This window comes from Polyodon spathula, chromosome 24 (genome assembly GCF_017654505.1).
Source record: "Polyodon spathula isolate WHYD16114869_AA chromosome 24, ASM1765450v1, whole genome shotgun sequence".
In the NCBI taxonomy this organism is placed as follows: Eukaryota; Metazoa; Chordata; class Actinopteri; order Acipenseriformes; family Polyodontidae; genus Polyodon; species Polyodon spathula.
The window spans coordinates 6,555,900-6,577,460 of NC_054557.1; the positions used below are offsets into that span (position 1 = coordinate 6,555,900).

At 37.5% G+C, this 21,561-nt stretch overlaps 1 protein-coding gene across 8 annotated transcripts in view; it reads left to right on the top strand.

Annotated features, from left to right (window-relative positions):
• The window catches only part of LOC121299185 (unconventional myosin-IXAa-like), a 168,587-nt gene that overhangs the window by 95,553 nt on the left and 51,473 nt on the right, over positions 1-21,561 (top strand). For 6 of the 8 annotated variants that reach the window (XM_041226806.1, XM_041226798.1, XM_041226805.1 and 3 more), the window contains exons 6-10: positions 1,158-1,211; positions 4,085-4,185; positions 4,520-4,646; positions 11,888-11,977; positions 19,018-19,134. In XM_041226806.1, coding sequence (XP_041082740.1) covers positions 1,158-1,211; positions 4,085-4,185; positions 4,520-4,646; positions 11,888-11,977; positions 19,018-19,134 — 489 coding nt within the window. The remainder of the gene's footprint in view (positions 1-1,157; positions 1,212-4,084; positions 4,186-4,519; positions 4,647-11,887; positions 11,978-19,017; positions 19,135-21,561) is intronic. The other 2 variants (XM_041226801.1, XM_041226802.1) reach the window with 2 other exon arrangements.

Below are 21,561 nucleotides of genomic sequence, written 5' to 3' on the forward strand. Positions count from 1 at the left end.
GAGCTGGATAACAGGAAGCATGCAAAGGAAACACATTCCATTCTTCATTACTCCCATTCCTTTCACAAGCATTGTATAGTCCATATGCCATAACCTAAATCCACTCAGCATAATCTCAACCTCTGGAGAATTTTAAGAAGCTGATTACAATAACATTAGTGTGCTGTACAACCGGCCTACTTTTTCAAGCTTTCTTTCTGTAATACTGGTATATAGTTAGAATGTGTGGTTGGTGTATAAAGCTGTTTATACCTGCTGCCTGCTGCCTGTCCTTTTAATTCTGGAAGATATCTGGCAAGCCTGCAAGCCATTGTCTCTGGCATATAACTTCATGCATGCTGTACAGCAGCATTGCCGCATGACTGACTCCTCGCATGTCTCTCAGTGTGTTAAACAGAGTAGCAAAGCAACTGACTGCAATCCATTAAAACAGACAACACAAGGGCAAGGAACAGGAAATGACCAAACCACAGTAAAACCTCAATTAACCAGTCCTTAAAGAGACTCTGCCATTGTGGCTGCGTATTCAAGGGTCCTCTCTCATTCACTTGCATTTAAAAATAATGATCTGTTCTGCGTAGCAAGAGCAGCTGGCCTCTTAGTGCAGGTTTTATTTATTTATTTAGCTTACAGTGCTTATCACCACTTAGGCTGTACAACACAGCATATACAATACATTATAACCAGAATAAGGTTTAACTATAAAGATTTGTGTTGTACACTACACATTTGAATTCTAATGGATTTACTTAAATGGATTTACTTACTATTTTATATATATCTATATATATATATATATATAATATATAATTATACTATCCATCTATATATAGTGATATATATATATATATATATATATATATAAATAGACCACCATCTCTTAAATATTTCACTGTCTCAATATTAGACTGCATTTTTTCAGTATTTCTAATGAACATTTAGCAGGTTATTTCCCATAATAAATGAAACTGCATATCTAATGGTCTTATTAGCTAATTGACTTTTGATTTATATGTGCTCTCAGGCGACTCAAATGCAGGCTGGCCATATGCTTGCTGCTGTAGCTGGTAGATTATTAATTGCATGCTCCATCCTTTCATTTGAGTGAGAGTGTTGTGTTGGTGAATGCTGCCTAACCCCATTTGCCTTACTTACAGATGACAAAGAAACCCCTTCGACTGCACTGGAAAAATTACTATGAAACTGAGCTGGTTAGTATTCATGTCTGCGTGTGCTACTGATTACACACGAGCACCAAAAAGTCCAGATTATTATTATTAATTTTTTTTTAATATTTAGTGTCAAACTCAAATCCCAGATCCTGCAACTTTTTGGTCATTTTGTTTTATCATAATGTATACGTACAGTGCTAGTCCTGCATATCTCCTGTGAAATGTCTCAAACACTCGTCTCGAATAGAAAAGTGACAGTGATCTCAGGAACAAAATTACAAACTTGTGCCAAATAGTGGACTCATTCAACTATTTTAACCTTGATTATTAGACTCGGCCAAACTGTACTGTTGCTAGCTAACCAGCATAAAATACCTCATGAAAGTGTACGGTATCAGTCAGCCGTTTTTGTTACACTCTTTAAGACTCATAGTTATGCAGCCTCCTTATTTGTTTGTTCTGTAAGTACAACACAGGTCACCAGTGGGTAAATGTATGAAATAGTGCAATGCATTAGGAAGCGGACAAAAACGAGGCTAATGAGTTCAATAAGCCAGTTCTATAAAACATATCCTTACATGGCAGATTCAGCTCATACAGCAGTGACTTTCTAATAAAAGCTATAATAGTTACACTTCATTATGCAGTAATTAATCATCGTAATAAAGTCTAAACTTTAATACTGTGTGCTGTGCAGGCTGAGTCAGACAGTCACTGGGTAATCCACAGGGAACCTTGCATTGGCTCTGGCGCACCCATCGGGATGGGAAGAAAGATCGTCCGGATCTGTCCTCACTATGCTACAGCAGCCCCTACTGGCCAGGCAAATTGGTCCTCCAGGGGCCAGTAGTTTGCAAAGTCCTGGGTGGAGATATTTGGCTTAGTTGTGGGATTGAAGGATGTTCGCTGACCTTCAGTTCTTCTGAGCTGTTGTATGAATTACTGTGGTAATTGGACAATCTAAATTGAGGAGAAAAAAAAATTACAGTCTGAAACTGCACTATATTGGAAGAAAATGACCAAAAAGGACACCCCTCCCCTACCTTTATTTATTTATTTATTCATTTTTTCTCCCATATTTGTTGATATTGAGGTTTAGTGGGGGTGGATTGCCTATCTGTTTGTTTACTGTAGCATGCAGACCTGTAAATTTCAATCTGCATGCCTGGTCATCCTGTTCTGACTTAAAAACTAATCTTGACAAGTCATACAGACCCATTTACTAAAAAAGAACAAGAGGTAAGTGTTATTGCTGAATCTTTCTCTGACAATTGACTCACATGTCTGCGCAATGGGTTTCAGTAATATAAATTCAGTGGAGCAGTATGTTAACAATGGTCTTAATAACTTGATGATCTATGCTGTTATGGTTGTTTGTTGTAAATGCTCATGGTTTTGCTGCTTCTTACTATTTGTTTTACATACCTGTTATAGTATTTAAGACTATAAATAAAATGCAGTGGCATTCCTGGTTATTAATGCTCAAATTTCACTTGCTGTCTGTATCAGTATTGGTAAGGATTTCACCTGTTTGTTCAGAATCATTATCGCTGACAACAACTTCTTTCCTCTCAGTACTTTAAGTTCCATTATAAGTCACGTCCTTATTGAAACCTATTAACAGCAATTACATGTATAATTTCTAGAGCGTGTAAATCAGAATGTTAATGACAAAGCATTGTACATGTCGTCTGTTTGTTTTTTATTTGGGTTAAATAACTTTTAATAATATGTTTAAGTGTTCGCTGGCTCTCTTCACTCACGGGCCTGACACAACCAAGAGTGCACCAGAAACACAGAAGCAGCCACTGAACATTTATAAACATACATAACAGTCATCACATGACCTGCACCAGGCTTGTGATCACATGACCAGACTGCGTATTCTCTCGCACAAAGCTATTAAAGATGACCCTCGTCAAACCCTATCTAAAACCTCTTGTTCGTATTAATTACTAATCCCATACTGCAATCTAAATGTCATTCATATGCAGATGCTGTCATATTTCTGAATAATTACAGTTTCCTCTCAATGTAAAACTCTTGGATTTGATTTATAATTTTATCACGCTGCAATGTGTCCTTCGTGTATTTAGAAGGAAGGTTAATGCTCATTCTCATAAGAAGTATTAGGATGTAGGTGCTGTTTGATAAGCTGGTTATTTGCATATGAACAGCTGCACTGTGGACATGTAGAGCAGAAGCATGGAAATGTCAACAAAATCCCAATATCCACTCCACAATGCTGGCTATTTATATATTGCATCATCCTACATTTGTTAGTCATGTTTAATTGGGTTTACCACTACAGTATGTTGGTATTGCTCTTACATTTTTATTAGATCATTTCATGACACAAGTTGTTATTTCTAATGTTGGAGTGCATCCACTGTTTTCTGTTTTGAATCTGCTCCATTATAGAAAACGAGTGTAAACATAATAAATGCCGTGAGTCAGTGTCTGATGTGGTTCTTGTTCTCTTAATTAGGTTCGATTTTTAGCTGTTTAGTTCTATTCTATTTAGAGTGGTAGCATTTGTCTCAATAATCACGTCAACCACTTTTTAATGGCTTTCAAATTATCTTGTGTGTAGCATCCCATATTGTTGTAATAATCTTGGATTCGGCCATTGATGACCTAAGTCGGTGACCAACTGAAATTGATGCTGGTCTTTGAAATGGTGTAAACCATAGAGGAGCAGCAAAACCTAATGCTGTCCATGAAATTAAATGGTGGAATTGGAAAATACAGTGCTCCCTTAGATACAGTACTGTCTTGCAAGCATTCTTCAATTTAGTTACAGTATGTGAAACGCATTTCGAAGGAAATCTCATTTGAATGGATTATGATCCAGTTAAGACGTCTCTCTTTGTTTTTTGCTCTTGCTGATCAATCCCTGTTGTTGAAACTAGCAGGACTGTTTCACGGTGGAGGGGGAGGATCTGAAGCACGACTTTGAGCGATTGCAGCTGGCCATGGAGATGGTGGGGTTCCTGCCTGCAACTCGTAAACAGTGAGTCCCAACGAAAATGTGCAGCTCGGCTAGCAGACAAGCGCTCTAATAGAAGCAAATGAAAGCTCTCCGAGAGTTGAGTTAACTAGGCTGTGTTTCTCAGCTCAGAAGTAGGAAGCCAAACACATTAGCCATTTAATAAGCCATTACATTAGCCATTACTTGCATTACATAACATTCAGTGAATTTAATGACAGATATTTTATAAGGTAACACAGGAATTGATGTATAAAGACCATAATCAACCACACAGCCAGCCTCTATTCATGGTGTTAGTCTGGTACTCCTGCAGTAGAAGTGTGATATTTACAGGAATTCTGCTTCTGTTTCACAGGATCTTCTCCTTGTTGTCTGCAATCCTGCATTTAGGAAATATCTGTTACAAGAAGAAAACTTATCGGGATGACTCCATTGATATCTGTAATCCTGAGGCACTGCCAGTCGTGTCGAAGTTGCTAGAGGTATGAGCACCATGCTGTTAAGATTTTAGTAATTACTGCAACATGTCCCTGCTGGGTACAATACAAAGATTCTCATGGCTTGTCTCAAAAAGCAAAAAAAAAAATTATATATATATATATATATATATATATATATATATATATATATATATATATATATATATATATATATATATATATATATAATGAAAAGTAATTTGTCATTTAAAAAAAAAAAGATATTCATTTCTAGAATAACATTTGTTACTAACATTTCTAGAATAAATTCTGTTGGAAGCAGCACATGCAAAGTTCACCAACTTCAAAATGTATCCTTAGGAACTTACAGATCGTTACAGTCTGCCCATTTTTTCCCTGCCACAAAAAACAAACTGCAGACAAGAACATATTATAAAAACAGATGAGCTAATTGTTTTGATAGATTAAACAACATCATACAAAACAACTTTATCATAAATATATGGTAAAGTTTAAAATACAGCCTCTCAAATACATTTCAGCATATTAATAAATGCTAACTTCTTATTTTTACAATGGGCTGAAAAAATAACTTATGTTTTTAGCAGGCGGTGCCAGGCACCAGATGACCTAGAATTTAGGCTACCTCCTGAATTGACTTTTTTAGCATGTGAGGGACATATACTGTAAACAAACTTGCATCACTGTAAAACAAATTTAAAAAAATCAGCAGATGGCCATGGATGTTTTAAAAATAAAATATATAGTAAAACACAAACATTAATTGGCGGAACGTTTTCCTTGTTTGGTTCCTTTTGAATTTCCAGTGGTACTTGTTTTTCATGCCTAAGGCAGAGCACTGATAGGAATTGCATTGACTTGGCAATGTTACAGTACCTCACATTGCTGGTCATTCACACATTCTTTCAATCACACAATGTCCAGTATGGGCTGTGCAGTGCGATCCTGTGAAGCAGCACAGCAGTCTGGCTGTTGGATCTCACTAAACAGCGTTGCTGGGAGGCTGGGTGACCAACAGTGACTGTTGACAGGGTAACTGTTAACATGTTGGAGTAGAGTTTCCACTAGAATGGTTATTATGCAGAGTGACAAGCAGTACAGAGGCACTGTACTCTAAGGTCATTCCTCATTTTATCTGCCATGATACAATTTGCTTAACTTCAATTTGCTGTGCATGTCAGTAAATCCATTATCACATGCACTTCAAAGTTAACTTAATAACTGGTATTGAATCCACAGATTATGTTGATAATTAAAACACTTGCCTGTTGTTTTGTAGCCCAGTACTGCAGAGGGTTATATAGGTTTTACCCTGAAATGAAACCAGGAAAGACTTAAGCGACTTCCATCAAAACCTGTAGGCACATTGGTGTGACACAACACAAGTCTGGTGCACATGCTCAGAATGATCGTCTGCCTGTGCAGATGTCCCACAGATTGCATCCATCTTGTACATACAGCGCAATTCATCGTTCATGCAACATTGTCATTTTGCATGGCTTTCAAGTCTTCAAGTGGCCAAATGGTGCTTCTCAGAGTGTCAGATTTGTTTCCTTTCTTCCATGTACCCTCCAGTTTTTCCGACAACAAAGTTGCATGAATTCTGAATCGCCCTGTATAATAGCCACAGTAGTTTTCTGTGCTGTGTGCTAAGGGTTGGCAATGAGTTATTACAATAACTTTTAAGTCCTTTCTCCCTTATAAATCACATATGAGAAGTCAACCAATCTCAGTTAAGTATTTGTCAGAAAACCAGTACATCTTATCCTGTGCCATTTTATCTTTAAAAAGTAGTTCCTGAGTACAGGATACATTTTTATGATTTATCATAAGTTAATACACATTGTGCAAGTTGTCTCTTATTATAAGAAACATAATTTTGCACAGTTTGAGCAGCAAGAACCTCACTGCTACACAAAGTATTAATGTACAATTGTATATTTGTTTTCAAAACCTAATTGTTGTTTTGACTCTGTTAATTATAATTCTGTGCATCAGGTATTAGGACCCCATCCTTATGTGGAGCACAGGTGTGGTCCTTAATATCTGCTGCACAGGAAGTGAATCTACTGTATAGTGTGGTGAAGAAATGCAGCAAAAACAACAACAAAAGAATCCTGAAACCTGATCACAAAATTGCAATGGTTCTTGACCAATAGTTTAAAAAAATAATAGTAATCCCTGCAAATCCCACAGATCAGATAGAATACTTACGATATGAGAAGATGTATGCCAGTAGATATTTTCCAGCATTTCGGTAACGCAAGTATTCAGTTTGCATGCAACATATAATTTAATGATTATAATTATGTGATGCATTTGCCTCAGTTACTCAGTCATAAGATTATAATCAAGCTGTTTTTTTTTTGGTTTTGTCTTTTAACCGTGGAAAGATTTAGCTGTCTTCTCATGGGGTAGCTGTGTGCATTGGTTTAAAGCTTTGCATGGGCCAGATTTATAAAGGAATTTCCAAATCTTTCCTTTGCTCTAGTATTATTTAAATAAATAAATAAATAAATAAAATAAAATAAAAAGTCCATTGACATTGCGATTTAAGGAGACTGCATAACCAACCAACTAGATTTTTTAAAATTCCAAGTAAATAACTAAACTTGGCCCAAAATACTGTAATGCAGTAGTGCTGCCCCTTTTATAACGCTATAGTCAGGAGCCATAGCTACAAGGCCATGCTGTTTGTGTTCTGCCTTATTACAAGTATGAAAGTGTGAGTGGACTGGCATTATTGGGGCCATGTCTCAGTAATATATATATATATATACATATATATATATATATATATATATATATATATATATATATATATATATATATAATACAGTACTGTGCAAAAGTTTTAGGCAGGTGTGAAAAAATGCCGTAAAGTAAGAATGCTTTCAAAAGTAGACATGTTAATAGATTATATTTATCAATTAACAAAATGCAAAGTGAGTGAACAGAAGAAAAATCTATATCAAATCCATATTTGGTGTGACCACCCTTTGCCTTCAAAACGGCATCAATTCTTCTAGGTACACTTGCCCAAAGTCAGGGATTTTGTAGGCATGTAGTCAGGTGTATGATTAAACAATTATTCATGATTATCAATTCAATGTGTAGGTTGAAACACAATCATTAACTGAAACAGAAATAGCTGTGTAGGAGGAATAAAACTGGGTGAGGAACAGCCAAACTCAACTAACAAGGTGAGGTTGCTGAAGACAGTTTACTGTCAAAAGTCATATACCATGGCAAGACTGAGCACAGCAACAAGACACAAGGTAGTTATACTGCATCAGCAAGGTCTCTCCCAGGCAGAAATTTCAAGGCAGACAGGGGTTTCCAGATGTGCTGTCCAAGCGCTTTTGATGAAGCACAAAGAAACGGGCAATGTTGAGGACCGTAGACACAGTGGTTGGCAAAGGAAACTTACTGCAGCAGATGAAAGACACATCATGCTTACTTCCCTTCGCAATCGGAAGATGTCCAGCAATGCCATCAGCTCAGAATTGGCAGAAAACAGTGGGACCCTAGTATACCCATCTACTGTCCGGAGAAGTCTGGTCAGAAGTGGCCTTCATGGAAAACTTGCAGCCAAAAAGCCATACCTCCGACGTGGAAACAAGGCCAAGCGACTCAACTATGCACGAAAACACAGGAACTGGGGTGCAGAAAAATGTCAGCAGGTGCTTTGGACTGATGAGTCAAAATTTGAAATATTTGGCTGTAGCAGAAGGCAGTTTGTTCGCCGAAGGGCTGTAGAGCGGTACACGAATGAGTGTCTGCAGGCAACAGTGAAACATGGTGGAGGTTCCTTGCAAGTTTGGGGCTGCATTTCTGCAAATGGAGTTGGGGATTTGGTCAGAATTAATGGTCTCCTCAATGCTGAGAAGTACAGGCAGATACTTATCCATCATGCAATACCATCAGGGAAGCATCTGATTGGCCCCAAATTTATTCTGCAGCATGCCAACGACCCCAAACATACAGTGAAAGTCATTAAGAACTATCTTCAGCGTAAAGAAGAACAAGGAGATATATATAAACACACACCCCTGTCCTGATTTTCTGAATTTTTGCACATTTTTCACATTGAATTTGGTCAGATCTTTTTGTGGGTTGTAGTAGTATGTAGAGGGAGTCTGAGAGAAAAAATGACACCAAAGTTTGGTGGTGCTTTCATTTGTTTGATGTGCAAGGTAATCAAATATGCAATCTTCAGGTGTGAAAAAGTTATTGCCCCTTAGTTAACTCAACCCAATTAAAGGGATAATTAGGGTGAGCTGTTTTGAAGTCCAGACCTAAACCCCATTGAGATGTTGGGGAAGGACCTGAAACAAGCACTTTATGCTCGAAAACCCACAAATGTCACTGAGTTGAAGCAGTTCTGCATGAAGGAGTGGGCCAAAATTCCTACACTGTGCTGTGAGAGACTGATCAATGACTATAGGAAGCGTTTGGTTGCAGTTATTGCTGCTAAAGGTGGCGTAACCAGTTATTGAGTCTAAGGGGGCGATTACTTTTTCACACGGGACATTGGGTGTTGCACACCATTTTTCGGTTTGCAGGCCCCCTGTCCTGCTAAAGCATGTATATATAATTAATTAATTTATTTTTCAAAAAACAGATTAGCGATTGAATCTGCGTTGTTCACTTTTTATAATTCTGTTGATAAGAATAAGGTTTTAGCAGATGAGCATATTAGTTTTGCTTGTATCTTTTTAAAGCAGAAGTGTGAATCTGCCATGGTCTTACCCCCTATTCAGAAGGTGTCAACCATACACACCTATTTCACCTGAGCTACTGTTGCTATCTGCCACGTTTCGGTACTCTACTTGCATGCTTTGTCCATGTGAACCGTAGAAAGGAAAGTTTTTGAGTTGTCAACAAAAAAAAAGGTATATTAAAAAAAATACTGTGCCAAAAATGAACTAAAATATAGTTTAAACCTGAGGTATGTTCACCTTAAAACACTTGTACAAATGAAAAACTTTTAAGTAAAAATGTGAGCAGGGGGCTGGTCAAAATTTGACACCATACAACATGGCAAGCAGTCATAATGAGGTTTCCAAAGTGTTACAACTGTACAGGTTACAAAGACTCAGTAGACCCAGTCTGATTTTAATTTTCTAAGGGAGGAAATGGGCTGATATAGATCTGAGTTTAGGGTGTTATCTGATGTGTGAACAGAGCAGTGTTCATGTCAAACGAGCCCAGAACAGAATGTGTGGGGCTCCATTGCCATTTCTGACAAAGGTGGACAGCAGAAGTTTGACTTCTTTGGTCAACCATTAAATCCTGTTTCTGTTGCCTTTTATATGTATTGACTCTGGTGTCCCATTTAAAGCTGAATCAAGAAATGCAGTGTGTTATAATTCATACAATGTGGATATTTATGTGTGTGTGTTTGCGTCTATTTTAAAATGTGCCAATTAAAAAAAAAACAAAAAAAAAACACACTAAATGAAATTACATTGCGAGCATTTGACAATATGAAATAAAAAATAAAACCAGTTTTATCATGAATAAAACTAAATTCCAAAGAGCTGACTTGTAGTAAAAAGCAGCTCGAGGGTACAAACAGATTTCTGTGCCGAGTCCACATGTTTAATCCTCTTTCAGCTGAATGCTTGGGTTATTAGCCAAGTCTGAAAAGATGTGCGTCCAAAATCTGCTCTGATTACTGTAAGTGTGATTCAATCTAAGGGCAGAAGTGCAAGTAATAGGATAAGGTTACCACACTGTTTTACTTTGATGCTGGACCAACCATGCAAGTTAAACTAGTTAAACTACAGTCAGATTGCCAGAACTATGCGAATGCCACGTACATTTTTACAATTCTTCTTTTTTTTTTTTTCTGGTATTTGTGATCTGTATTCCAGACCTCAGTATGAGTTTATGGTACCAAAACCCGTGCATGGATACCATGCTGTGATTCCAGAAATGTCAGTGACAGGGATGATATTTGAAGTTCTTTGATATCAGTCTTTGCATGCGTGGTACTTGTTTTCTGTCAACCTTGCAACAAAGCTAAATTCTTCATAACTGCTGTGTAATGCAGGTTTACTTATCCCGCACTGGAAAGTAAGTCCCCTACGACTGGGGTATGTAGTAGTGGAGGTGGTCATGCTTGTATGCATGTCACACTTCATGTTGTTACATATATCCTGAAGAACTGTGTATCCAGTTGTTATGAAACTTGGTATTAATAGTATTTTGCATAAATTATTGAGTATCCAATTTTGGGGATAAAGGGAGGTGTCTATCTATCTCTGAGCTTCTGTCCATATGTGTGTCACATGAGCAGTCTTAATTGTAAACAGTAACCAGAGCATTTGGTGTTGACACTAGGGTATCAGCAATGGTAGCCCTAGTGTCACATCTAATAAAGAAAACGAAACAAAGCTAAAAAGAGACGTCCCGCTTCAGGAACCTACTACTCTACGCAAATCCTCTCTACACTGTTTAGGATCAACATCCCCTAAACTAACCTACTTTTGGGCTCCTGGAGTCCCGGGCTTATCACGGCGACTCCTGCCTCTTCAATCAACTTTTTTTCAAACATCCTCGGCTGGGCAGTGCCTTCACGAGCACCGTCTTGGAGGGGAAGGGTTAGTAGTTCCTTGGAGCAGACGCTCTTCTCCTTGATGGAAACACAGCACCAGATTTCTCTCAGTGCCCATCTGTGCAGCAGTGGCGGTGCAGTAGCCCCGAGCTGTAGCGCAGGTGCTTTCTGAGCGCTGTGCAGCATCCCCGGGCACACCCCCCAGCCAATCTGTACCTCCCGATCAGCTCCGTGCCAGGAGAGCCTGCCTGCTCAATTAGTTCTGTAGCAATGCGTCTCCTGTTGCATCCCAGCTGCTTCCGTAAAGGGACGCTTCCATAAAGGCACACATGCACTCAAGAACCAGCAACAGGGTCGCCCTGTCACAAACACATATAAAGTGATTTAACATTGAATAAGAAAAGGTTTCCATCCTTTGTTGTGTAAATATAACAACAATGATATAAAATATGATTTCCATATGTTATATAAATATATTATCCATATTTTTGTCATAAATATATCTTATTCTATATATATATATATATATATATATATATATATATATATATATATTTAAATGCCATTGATAAATTCTAAAGTATGTGAGAACAATTGGAAAGTGGGCTTACTGGTATACTGTAAGAGGACATCCTTATTGAATTAATGTACTGTACATTTAAAAAGCCCTTTTAAACTAGCATGGTTTTGTTTTTCACAGGTGAAGGAAGAGATGCTGTTTGACGCTCTCACTACCAGGAAGACGGTGACAGTGGGGGAGAAGCTCATCGTGCCCTATAGGCTTTCTGAGGTAAAACTTCATGTTTTTAACTTATTACAATACTGTATTGTTTACTGTCTATGACCTCCAAGCCACGTTTGGAAGTAACTTTATTGGGAAAGGCACACTGTCTGAATGATTGTGAAGGAACATGGATGCTAGAATTGGCAGACCCTGAAAGTCTGTTGCTGTGATTCAATCCTTTGCATAACAGAATTAGATACTATACTTCAATAAATTCTGTTAATCAACATCCATAGAAGTACTACTATAAAAAATAGATATTTGACAAATGTTTTCGTCAGAAGTCTTTTATCAGTGTGATGAGATATATTCGTCTCTGCTGCATGGATCTTGTGATAACTTAGTCTTAAGTATGAACTGTAGCTGATCCACAACTTTAAGCACTAATTGAAGACGTTGATAAACTAAACGTAATTTTTTTTTTTTTTGCATTTACATGTTTTCTGAAGATTGCTGTAATTCTCGCTGACGGTTATATTAAAAATGTCTCAACTGTCATTTTATAATTGATAGATTGCATTTTCAGGTTGTAGGAGCTTCAGGATTTCCGCATCTGTGCCTTTTTAGATGTGGTACAGATGTAGTAAATATATGTATTGCAACTGCAATATAATCTATGAGGTTTTGCAAGAGCAACAGTGATATGTAATGCCCTGTGATTTACTGATTAACACAGTGCCAAAGATAAGCAAACTAAAAAATAAAATAGATTGATTGGGACTCTGGCTGAAGCAGTGGTTATTTTGAACTTGTAGGTTTATGAGTGGCTGTCTTTGTATTCAAACTTCGGGCATTAGTTCAGAACTGAGAGGTGGAATTAACAATGTGTCTGCAGGGAAGACATAAAACAGACCTGGCCCAGGCCCTTTCTCTGTACAACAGCTAGAATGAGGGGAAACTGTTTGTGGCAAGATGGTTTAGTGCTCAGATAGATTGCAGATTTGTAGCAACAGATGTTTTATGTATCTTCTGCATTGTGCATTGGGATTTTGAGGGAACACTGTCACCCTCCAGGTCTATAATCTTATGTTATAAACTTAATGAGTTTCATAAAGGAGTTCTGCCAAACTCCAGCATGGAGGATAGTTTGGAAAAGAAAAATGGATTGTACCACAGATAAAAATTTATTGTCAGTTATTTAAGAACTCTAACTAATGGGGTAATATTCATGCATACATTATATCTGTAACCGATCATTGTGAAACATTATGGATATTTTATTGGATAGATTATTGAGGGTTTCAGAATCTAGGTCAAGGTGGCTGGTTATTGGCAACAGCTTGTTTGATTTTGATGAAACTATGCATGGATATTTTATTATGTTATGGTATTCTACAAGCTGTAATGTAGGTCATGAAATCATGATGACTTACTATTTCATAGCTAATGTGTTGTTTCTGTCCTTGAATATTAGGTAGACTTTATGGATTAGAGTAATTTTCAAAGCTCCTTACATTGAAAGTTTAAACAGTATAAAACCACAGCTATTTCACCTTCAGATGCAAATTTCTAATTTCAGTGCTGTGGAAGCTAGTCGTTCATGGAAAACTAACCTGTTTGTGTGAGTAATTATACAAAGCTTCAACCAGTACAGTGTCAAAGCCTCATATCTCAGACACCATTAGAGACTTTTGCATGGTTATATTAGCTTGACAAGACAAATGCACTGGTGCCCTCTTGAATGTGTTCCTCTGTGCTTAAAGACATTTCACACATGAAACCAATAGAAACAACTCATATTAGTAATTATACCCTGTAGTTTAGAGCAGTGTGCAGTATGTTATGTCAGATTGCTGGTACCTGATGACTTTAGTAACTTATGCAAATGGTATTATCTTTTGAAAGGAATTAGAAACGTTTGTCCCACCTGTACGACTTGTTAATGTCAACAGCCTCCTGACCTCTGAGGAAATAGAATGTGTTGCTGATTCTGCAGTTCCGCGCCATCACACCCAAGAAAGTGCAAAAATCCTGGTTTTACCACCTTTCACTTCCCTATTCATCAGTGTCTTCATCACTCAGCAGAACACTTTCATGAATAAGCAAATCTGATTTCCCTGTTGTCAGTTCAGCAGTATGAGATGATCGGTAGCCTTTGCATGAAGGTTTGTGACTGGAGCAACCCCCAGCCTCTATACTTTATATGCAGCAGAGTTGCCTTTCCAGTGGCCTCTCAGTTTCTCAGAATTCTTTTGGCTCTGTGAGATTTGGCTCATGACCCAGAAGCCGAAGCGTGTTTATGGAAGATCTAAGGCCGGCATGTATTGCTGTGCTCCAGCCCAGCTCTTATCGGCGTGTTCTAAAGAGCACCATTTAGAAACACTGAACTTCTCTAATTCTTCTATTCATAAGAAAGTGTTGCGCTAGGAGGATTTAGTTTGGATCAGTCTTCATGAAAACAAACAGAAAAAACTGTTTGTGAAAATGTGTACCCCAGGGAAAGCTTACTCTGTGGTTTTTAGCGTACATGTTTCAACTACAGCTGAGCTGTTGAAGAATTTTAGGAATCGCCTGAACTTAATGCATGGACTGTGCATTTTTGTAATAGATTTAAAGAGTTGATACTGTTTATTAGATTAACTGTGATATATGTATAGTAGATAACTGTGATATATTATTAAATAAATGTATACAAGTTATCAATTCTTCAATTCCATTATCACAATTACTTTTATTAGCAGCTTTTATGAGATATCATTCTTTATGCTGTCGATGTATAGTTCATAGTGACCTACTGCAAAAAGTGAAACTCAGATGTTGCAAGCAAAAAAAAGTGACTTAAAACACTTGACATGTTTTAAAGTATAGGTTATAAAATGTTAGATAAAAAGGTTGTGGTTTGCTGTTGGAATACGCCTCACTTGTTTTGAGAAGAAAGGCTTGTCCTTTTACTCATTGTAACACCCTGTAAAACACTGAACTGCTTTGATGAAAACATCTTTATTTTATCACATTTGTGCAAACAGTGCTTTTGTTGGTATTGGAGTGCTAATACTGTGTGTATATTGGGAAACCTCCCTAAAACAAATAAAACACACGAATATAAGTGATCCAAGGAATTTATATGAAGAGACAAAACAAAAGTGATTTGTTTAGATTTTCCATTACAGGAAGAGCTTTTTTTGAGTTTGGGTTCACAGTCGCTGTCGATGCACTGTTGCTGTCGTTTTCATCAGCATTTCTAGCCTTCTTAAAGAAGTAGCTCTTAACAGAAGTTCCTAATGCTCTTTTCATTGCATCTAGAGGACTACTGTACTGAGTGAATCAGTGCAGGAGATGCAAGTCATGTAACTGGGCTTGCCTGTAATTCCAGTTCGGTCTCGACTGCACCACTGCTGCCTATAGAAAATAGTACCGGACCAGAGTTCCGGCTCCACTACACCACTGGTTTAGATCCACCATTGTGTGGAGCATTAAAATAGACCCTGCTGTGGCTATGGGTCACGGTGATCTGTATTTACAGTCATGGTGGGAGATGTTCTGCATGTCACAAAAGCTTCATGACTTAAAAATGCCTTGACGCTTTCTGTTTTTGCTGTGCTTATTCTATACATGCAGCACACAAATTAAAATCACACTTTTGTTTTGGAAATTTAACTGAAGTTATCTCATGTACAGTGATGTATGTACATTCACATTTTTAAGTAAACAGGATTAACACACATTTCCTAAATTGAATCATACCCAGACACAACTGACAAGCTATATTAATCACTATATTAAACACAATTGAATAAAAAAAGGTGCATTTGAATGGGATAAACGAAAAACACAATGTAATCTCAGAAATACCTTGAGGAATTGTAATGGGCACATTTAGGAATTTGGACAGTGTGGGGAATTAATGCAAATAATAATAATAATAATAATAATACATTTGTACAAAATGTTCTCTTTAGTTTACATGTTGTCTGTGCTTGAGTACGGTGGGGGCTTGGTTTGGAGTGTTTTCCAGACTAAAGCTCATTGCAGGGGTGTTCTTATTGTTTACACAGAGCTTTAAGACTTGACGTACTGCAGGCTCTGGAATTCTCCTAAGAGATAAACCGACTCCTCCCGGACGCAGCAGTCCTATTATAAACCTATTAAAAATCAATAAAACATTTAGCCCACCGGTTAGTTATTTGTGTTCCTGGATTAGCATTCTTTAACCTAGATTCCAAGCAATCGGTCTAGAAGAGAGGGTGCTTGCCAGCACACTAAGACAAGCTGTAATGTATGTATTCATAATGGGATCCTGGTCACTGCAAAGCAGAGAAGCCACTCCTAACTGTGAAAATAATACCAGCACATGATGAAAGACGAAAAAGTTTGACTTCGGGGTTGATTTGATCAGATGCACACCCCTGTCTGTTAACCCTAGGTAAGAGCTTCTTAAACTCAGTCCGGGGACCTCCTGTGGCTGCTGGTTTTCATTCCAACTGAGCTCTCAATTACTTAATTAGACCCTTAATTGAAGTAATAATAATAATAATAATTTGCTTAATTAGACCATTTAACTTGTTTACAGTTCTTAAACAGCTGTAGTTCAAGTTTCTTATAAAATATTATAGCTAACTTGAAATATACAACTGTTCAAGAGCTGAAAAAAGTCAAAACATCTAATTAAGCAAATTATCCGTTCAATTAAGGGTCTAATTAAGTAATTGCGAGCTCGGTTGGAATGCAAACCAGCAGCCACAGGGGGTCCCCAGGACAGAGTTTGAGAAGCCCTGACCTAGGTACAGTACAGTAAGTCTGTATGGATCTTGTGACAGGTTTTAAAGGCTGACATAATCTCCTAATATTTCAAGTTTATTTAATAATTACAAGTAAAACCCAGAGAGTAATTAATCACTGAGCAAGATTGTTGTCCTTGGATGGGGTGCGTCCTTTTAACATCTCTGAGCCTCAGCATTGGGCACGGGTACACAATTACAGATGTTGTAGCAGACAAGAAATGTGTGTTCAACTCATGTAAATGTAATATTTGGTACACAGCTGTGATTTTATCAGTTCCATTACTGTTTCAGTGCTGCATTGTTTTAACCACTGGCCATATCAGTGATGCAGACTACACGCTTTGAGATCAGAGTGTCTAAGTGTCTTTGCAGTTACAGACTGTGCTGTCTAGTAAATAAGAAGCATTTCCTGTGTCTGTTTTGCCTCATGATGGCATTCCCCTTACATTCTGCTCCCAGGAATGCTTTGAATTTGTTCACAAAAACGTTAGTATTGAAATCCCAAATGCAAAGTAATGCACCTCAAATGTTTTGAAGCTGTGTTCTTGTTTTGTCATTTGGCATCCATCCTTAGAAAAATGTTGGCCGTGCAATAAAAACATTAAATGCAGCCAACATGACCAAACAGCAGAGTAATTTGGCATGGCCATTTAAAAACATTAGAAAGTTACTCAGATTTTCCTGTATGCAGGGTCCTCTTTATATTAAAACTGTGCATAGCAGGCCAGTTTCCTGATAACAGCAATACCTCCGACTGTTCTTTGCAAATATACTGCATGTACCGTATGGTAGTACTGTTAAAGGGGAAACAACTCCCATAGTAAATACAGTATTTCATTTTTGGCTGTTACTTGTAGGCATCTTATAAACCATTATCCTTTATTAAGACCAAGAGCCATTGCACACAATGTATTCTCACAATTGTGTTGCAGTTTTTAATGGTTGTTCTTACAGTTCCCTCACAGCTATGGTTAGGTTGAAATGGCTTTTTTAAAGTCTAATGCTCACCCACTGTGTATCACAAAATGACATCGAAGATCCAAAAAAGTCAAAAGCAGAAGAATATTTAATCTTCACACTCACATGTACAATGGCTTGGTTGAAATGGCTTTAGGGAAATTGTTACTGCAAAGCAGATTATTGTGCCTTTCTGAGCTGGAAATTCAGTACTTGTTATACTGTAATGCAGCAGAGAGAAATGAAATGATTGCATGCATAAAAAAAGTGAGGACATTGACAAAGTTTATTTTTAGTAGTACAGTTTTATTGACCAATAAATCAGTAATGCCAGTTTTGTCTGATTTGATGATGATTCAGGTGTCTGGACCACTATTCCATGTCTTTCTGTAAAAGCATGCTTGGCATCAAGCATGTATCAAGATTGCCACCAGGCATAGTCAAGAACATAGCTGATGAGACCTACCATAAATGTTAATTCATTTTGAAACCACTGGTGTGCTTTTATTTGGGTGCAATTTGCTTCAGTAGGTCAGTGTTTTTTAAATGAGCAAGTATTAATGATGTGTAATGATAACTAGAGTTTCATGGGCTGTTGACTTCACTGGTCATTGAGCAAGGTGCATCTTGAGCTTGTTTCTCTGGGACTCTGTTACACAGATTTCATTAAAGGTCGTGAAGAAGCTCACTCTCCAGATTTTCTGGGGTTTTGTTTTCCACAGAAGGCTTCACCCGGCAGTTGTCATACAGTATTCTTTTTTTAATGTGTCTTGTGTTAAGCTGTGCTGAGAGGAAATGTGCGCTGGGCTTTGAGTTACAGTGCTGTTAAGATCCTTGTCTCTGCAAATCTGGATTGGAATCAGGACAGGGTGAAACCAATAGCTTTCCCTGTCATAAACATTTAAATATGAAATGGGATCAGGCGCTCACCCCTTGTTCTACACTGTGTTTCCATTTACAGTAAAACTTTGCTTTAATGCCACCGCATAAAGTCATCGTCAATATTCAGATAAAATCGACTCTTTTATTTTGGATATCCTGTTCTGTTGATTTGATTTGTATCAAGCTGCATCAATACCTTCAGAAACTTCAGTGGTGTACTGTATGCTAAATCCCAGCTTAAAAAACCATTAATCCTTCTTTTTTTCATGCTGTGGCTTTAAATCGGTTGATTTGTTTAGCAGAAGAAGAGTGGATGCAGGCTAGGAAATGTCTGTTTAGATGTTGCAATGTTCTACGCCGTCTTATGACTGATCGCTTTGAATTGTAAGTGACCCTTGCTGTTAAAGGCATGGTGGGTGGGAGATTTATTAAATCATGGAAGGGGGATTGATTTGAACTGATTGTCTGTGTGCATCTCTCTTATAGGCTGTGACAGTACGGGACTCCATGGCAAAGTCCCTGTACAGTGCACTGTTTGACTGGATTGTGTTCAGAATCAACCATGCGCTTCTCAATACCCGGGACCTGGAGGAGAGCACAAAGGTAGGAGGGGAGCTGAACAAAATCTTACACGTACTTTGGGTTTGAACGTGAAGTATTGAATATACTGTTTGTTTGTTTGTTCTTTTTTACTGTATTTTATAAATAGGGGTTTAAAGTTTTGGGGTTTTATTTTTTGTCACTTGACGTCTCTTTTAAACTTATTTTCAGCTTCTTAATTAAACTCAGAAAAAGCTGTTAATTGCAAAACAATGTCACTTGTTTTTCATATCTGAGAGAGTCTAATCTGACAGAGCCTGATTTCGCTTAATTTTTATTTCAAACTGATAAATTACATTAATTGCTCATCGCTGATCCTAATTGCATTTCATTCTTGCAGTCTCCTAGTTTATAGTTGTGCTTTTGTTATTTACGCTCATTTAACAGTTGTCCTGATAGATTTTCTTTTTAGCATAAAATACCCCTGATATCAAGTCCATCATTTAAAATATCCTTGATCTTAAACACAGTTTGTAATTAATCGTTTTCTCTTTATTAGGATGCAGAGACAGCTTAACAGTGACTAATTAACATTTCAAGGAAGGTATAGATTTGGAAAATAAAAAGCGAAAATTTCCAACCCTAATTATAAACCACATATAATAAGTTAATATGATGTGTGTAGGGAGACTTATTATAACAGAAATCCGAACAATAAGCGGCCCTCTACACAGTGACTTCAATTCACTTATATAATATATTAGGGCTGTTTATGTATTCCATTTTTTTTTTTTTTATTAAATGTTTGTTTTTTAGAGATTTGTGGGCTTTAGCGTTTATCTGTGATTTTAGAATTAGTCCAGAAAGTGTATTGACCCTTTTATTTCTGTAATGCCCTGTAGAACGCTGATTTAATTTTTTTGGTTTCATGATGTCTTATCAGCGTTTTATCGGTTAAAACCAGGAACACTAAATGTGTTTAAATATGCACTCGACCTGCCAAGAACACAAGAGGAGCTTGGTCAGTCTCCGCTTACTTGAAGCAAAGAAGTGTGACAAAGAAGTGTCCATCTTGCATACAAAATGCCATTTGCTCTTAGAGGATTTTGGATATAACGTGGATGCCCGATCTTTCGCAAATTGCACTAAATGGGACCGTTTGGGTTGTAAAATGTACGCTTTGTCACATCGACCCACTCCTCAGAGTTCCTGTGCTGGCAGTCAAGTGTAAACATGTAACTGGGTTTACAAATGCTTTAAATTTCCATTTAACTGGGTTTACAAATGCTTTGAATTTCCACCAGGACTATATTATCTTTTGGGTGAAGTGAAGAACACCCAATTAATCTATAATGGATGTCAATCAAGAGTGAAGAAGCAGAGATTTGCCTTTTTGAAAAGGGCTGAGGGAATGGGGTGATGTACAGTACCAACCGATTGGTGCATTTGAATGCAGCTTTCATCCAAAAGAATGTATGTCCAATAACAGGTCCTGTGTGTGTATAGTTTGGTCAAAAAATAGGTATTGTATAGCCAGGTATTGTACTTTTTTTAAATGTGTAGCCAGGTAATTCCTTTAACAAAAGTATTCTGGTACCCTGAGGAGAGTGTGCCAACTGTTATTACATCCTAGGTGTGCCAAAGAGCTGATGCACTATATCATTTATTTCTTCTTCTGTTGGTCTATTTATCAATACGAAACATGACAACCATAACAGATGACTTAATTTTATCTGCTGTTCTTTTATAGAAAATTAAGATAGAAGGGGACTGGTAAAGACAAGCCAGATTTTAACAGCAGTCTGCTGGGCTTCTAAACCTTAGATCGGCTGTAAATAATTCCTGCAGTTTAATTTTCAGTTTTTTCTGGTCGACAGCTGGTGTGTATCTTTCTCTAATTTTGTGTTATTAATTCTAGCTGCCAAATTTTAACATCCATGCTGAAAGAATTAAAAGCCTGGAAAGACCACAACTGTCAAAGATGTGACTGATTTTCCTTTTCTGTTAGAAGAGAAAGTTTGTGTCCCCAGTAGAGGGGGGGGGGGGAATCAGCTACATCCGTCAGGCACATGCCAAATGTGTGACTGCAGTCCTCCTTTCAACCTCCTCTTTGGTCTTTTTAGCTCCAGATGCAGACATTTGATGCCGTCATTGCATAGTTTGTACACTGGGATAAATAAGACCATATCTAGCAAGGGAAACACATCTAAAATTAGCAAACAGCTACAAATGGGAGAATTTTTTTTTTTTTTTTTAAAGAATTGTTACTGTTGTGGTGGGCGCTTTATGCCACTCTTGTTTCTTGTTAACGTTTTAGCTACAAAGCATATCTAATAAGAGAACGAGTATCATTAAAAGGCTGATCAATGTGCCATAAGAATTGTTGTATTTTCTGTTGACACTAAAAAAGAAAAATAGCAATGAATGTAAACTTTGGTTTGTATTACAGGGAATCCTTAGCACTTGTTCCTTCTTTTTTAGGGGCCTTCT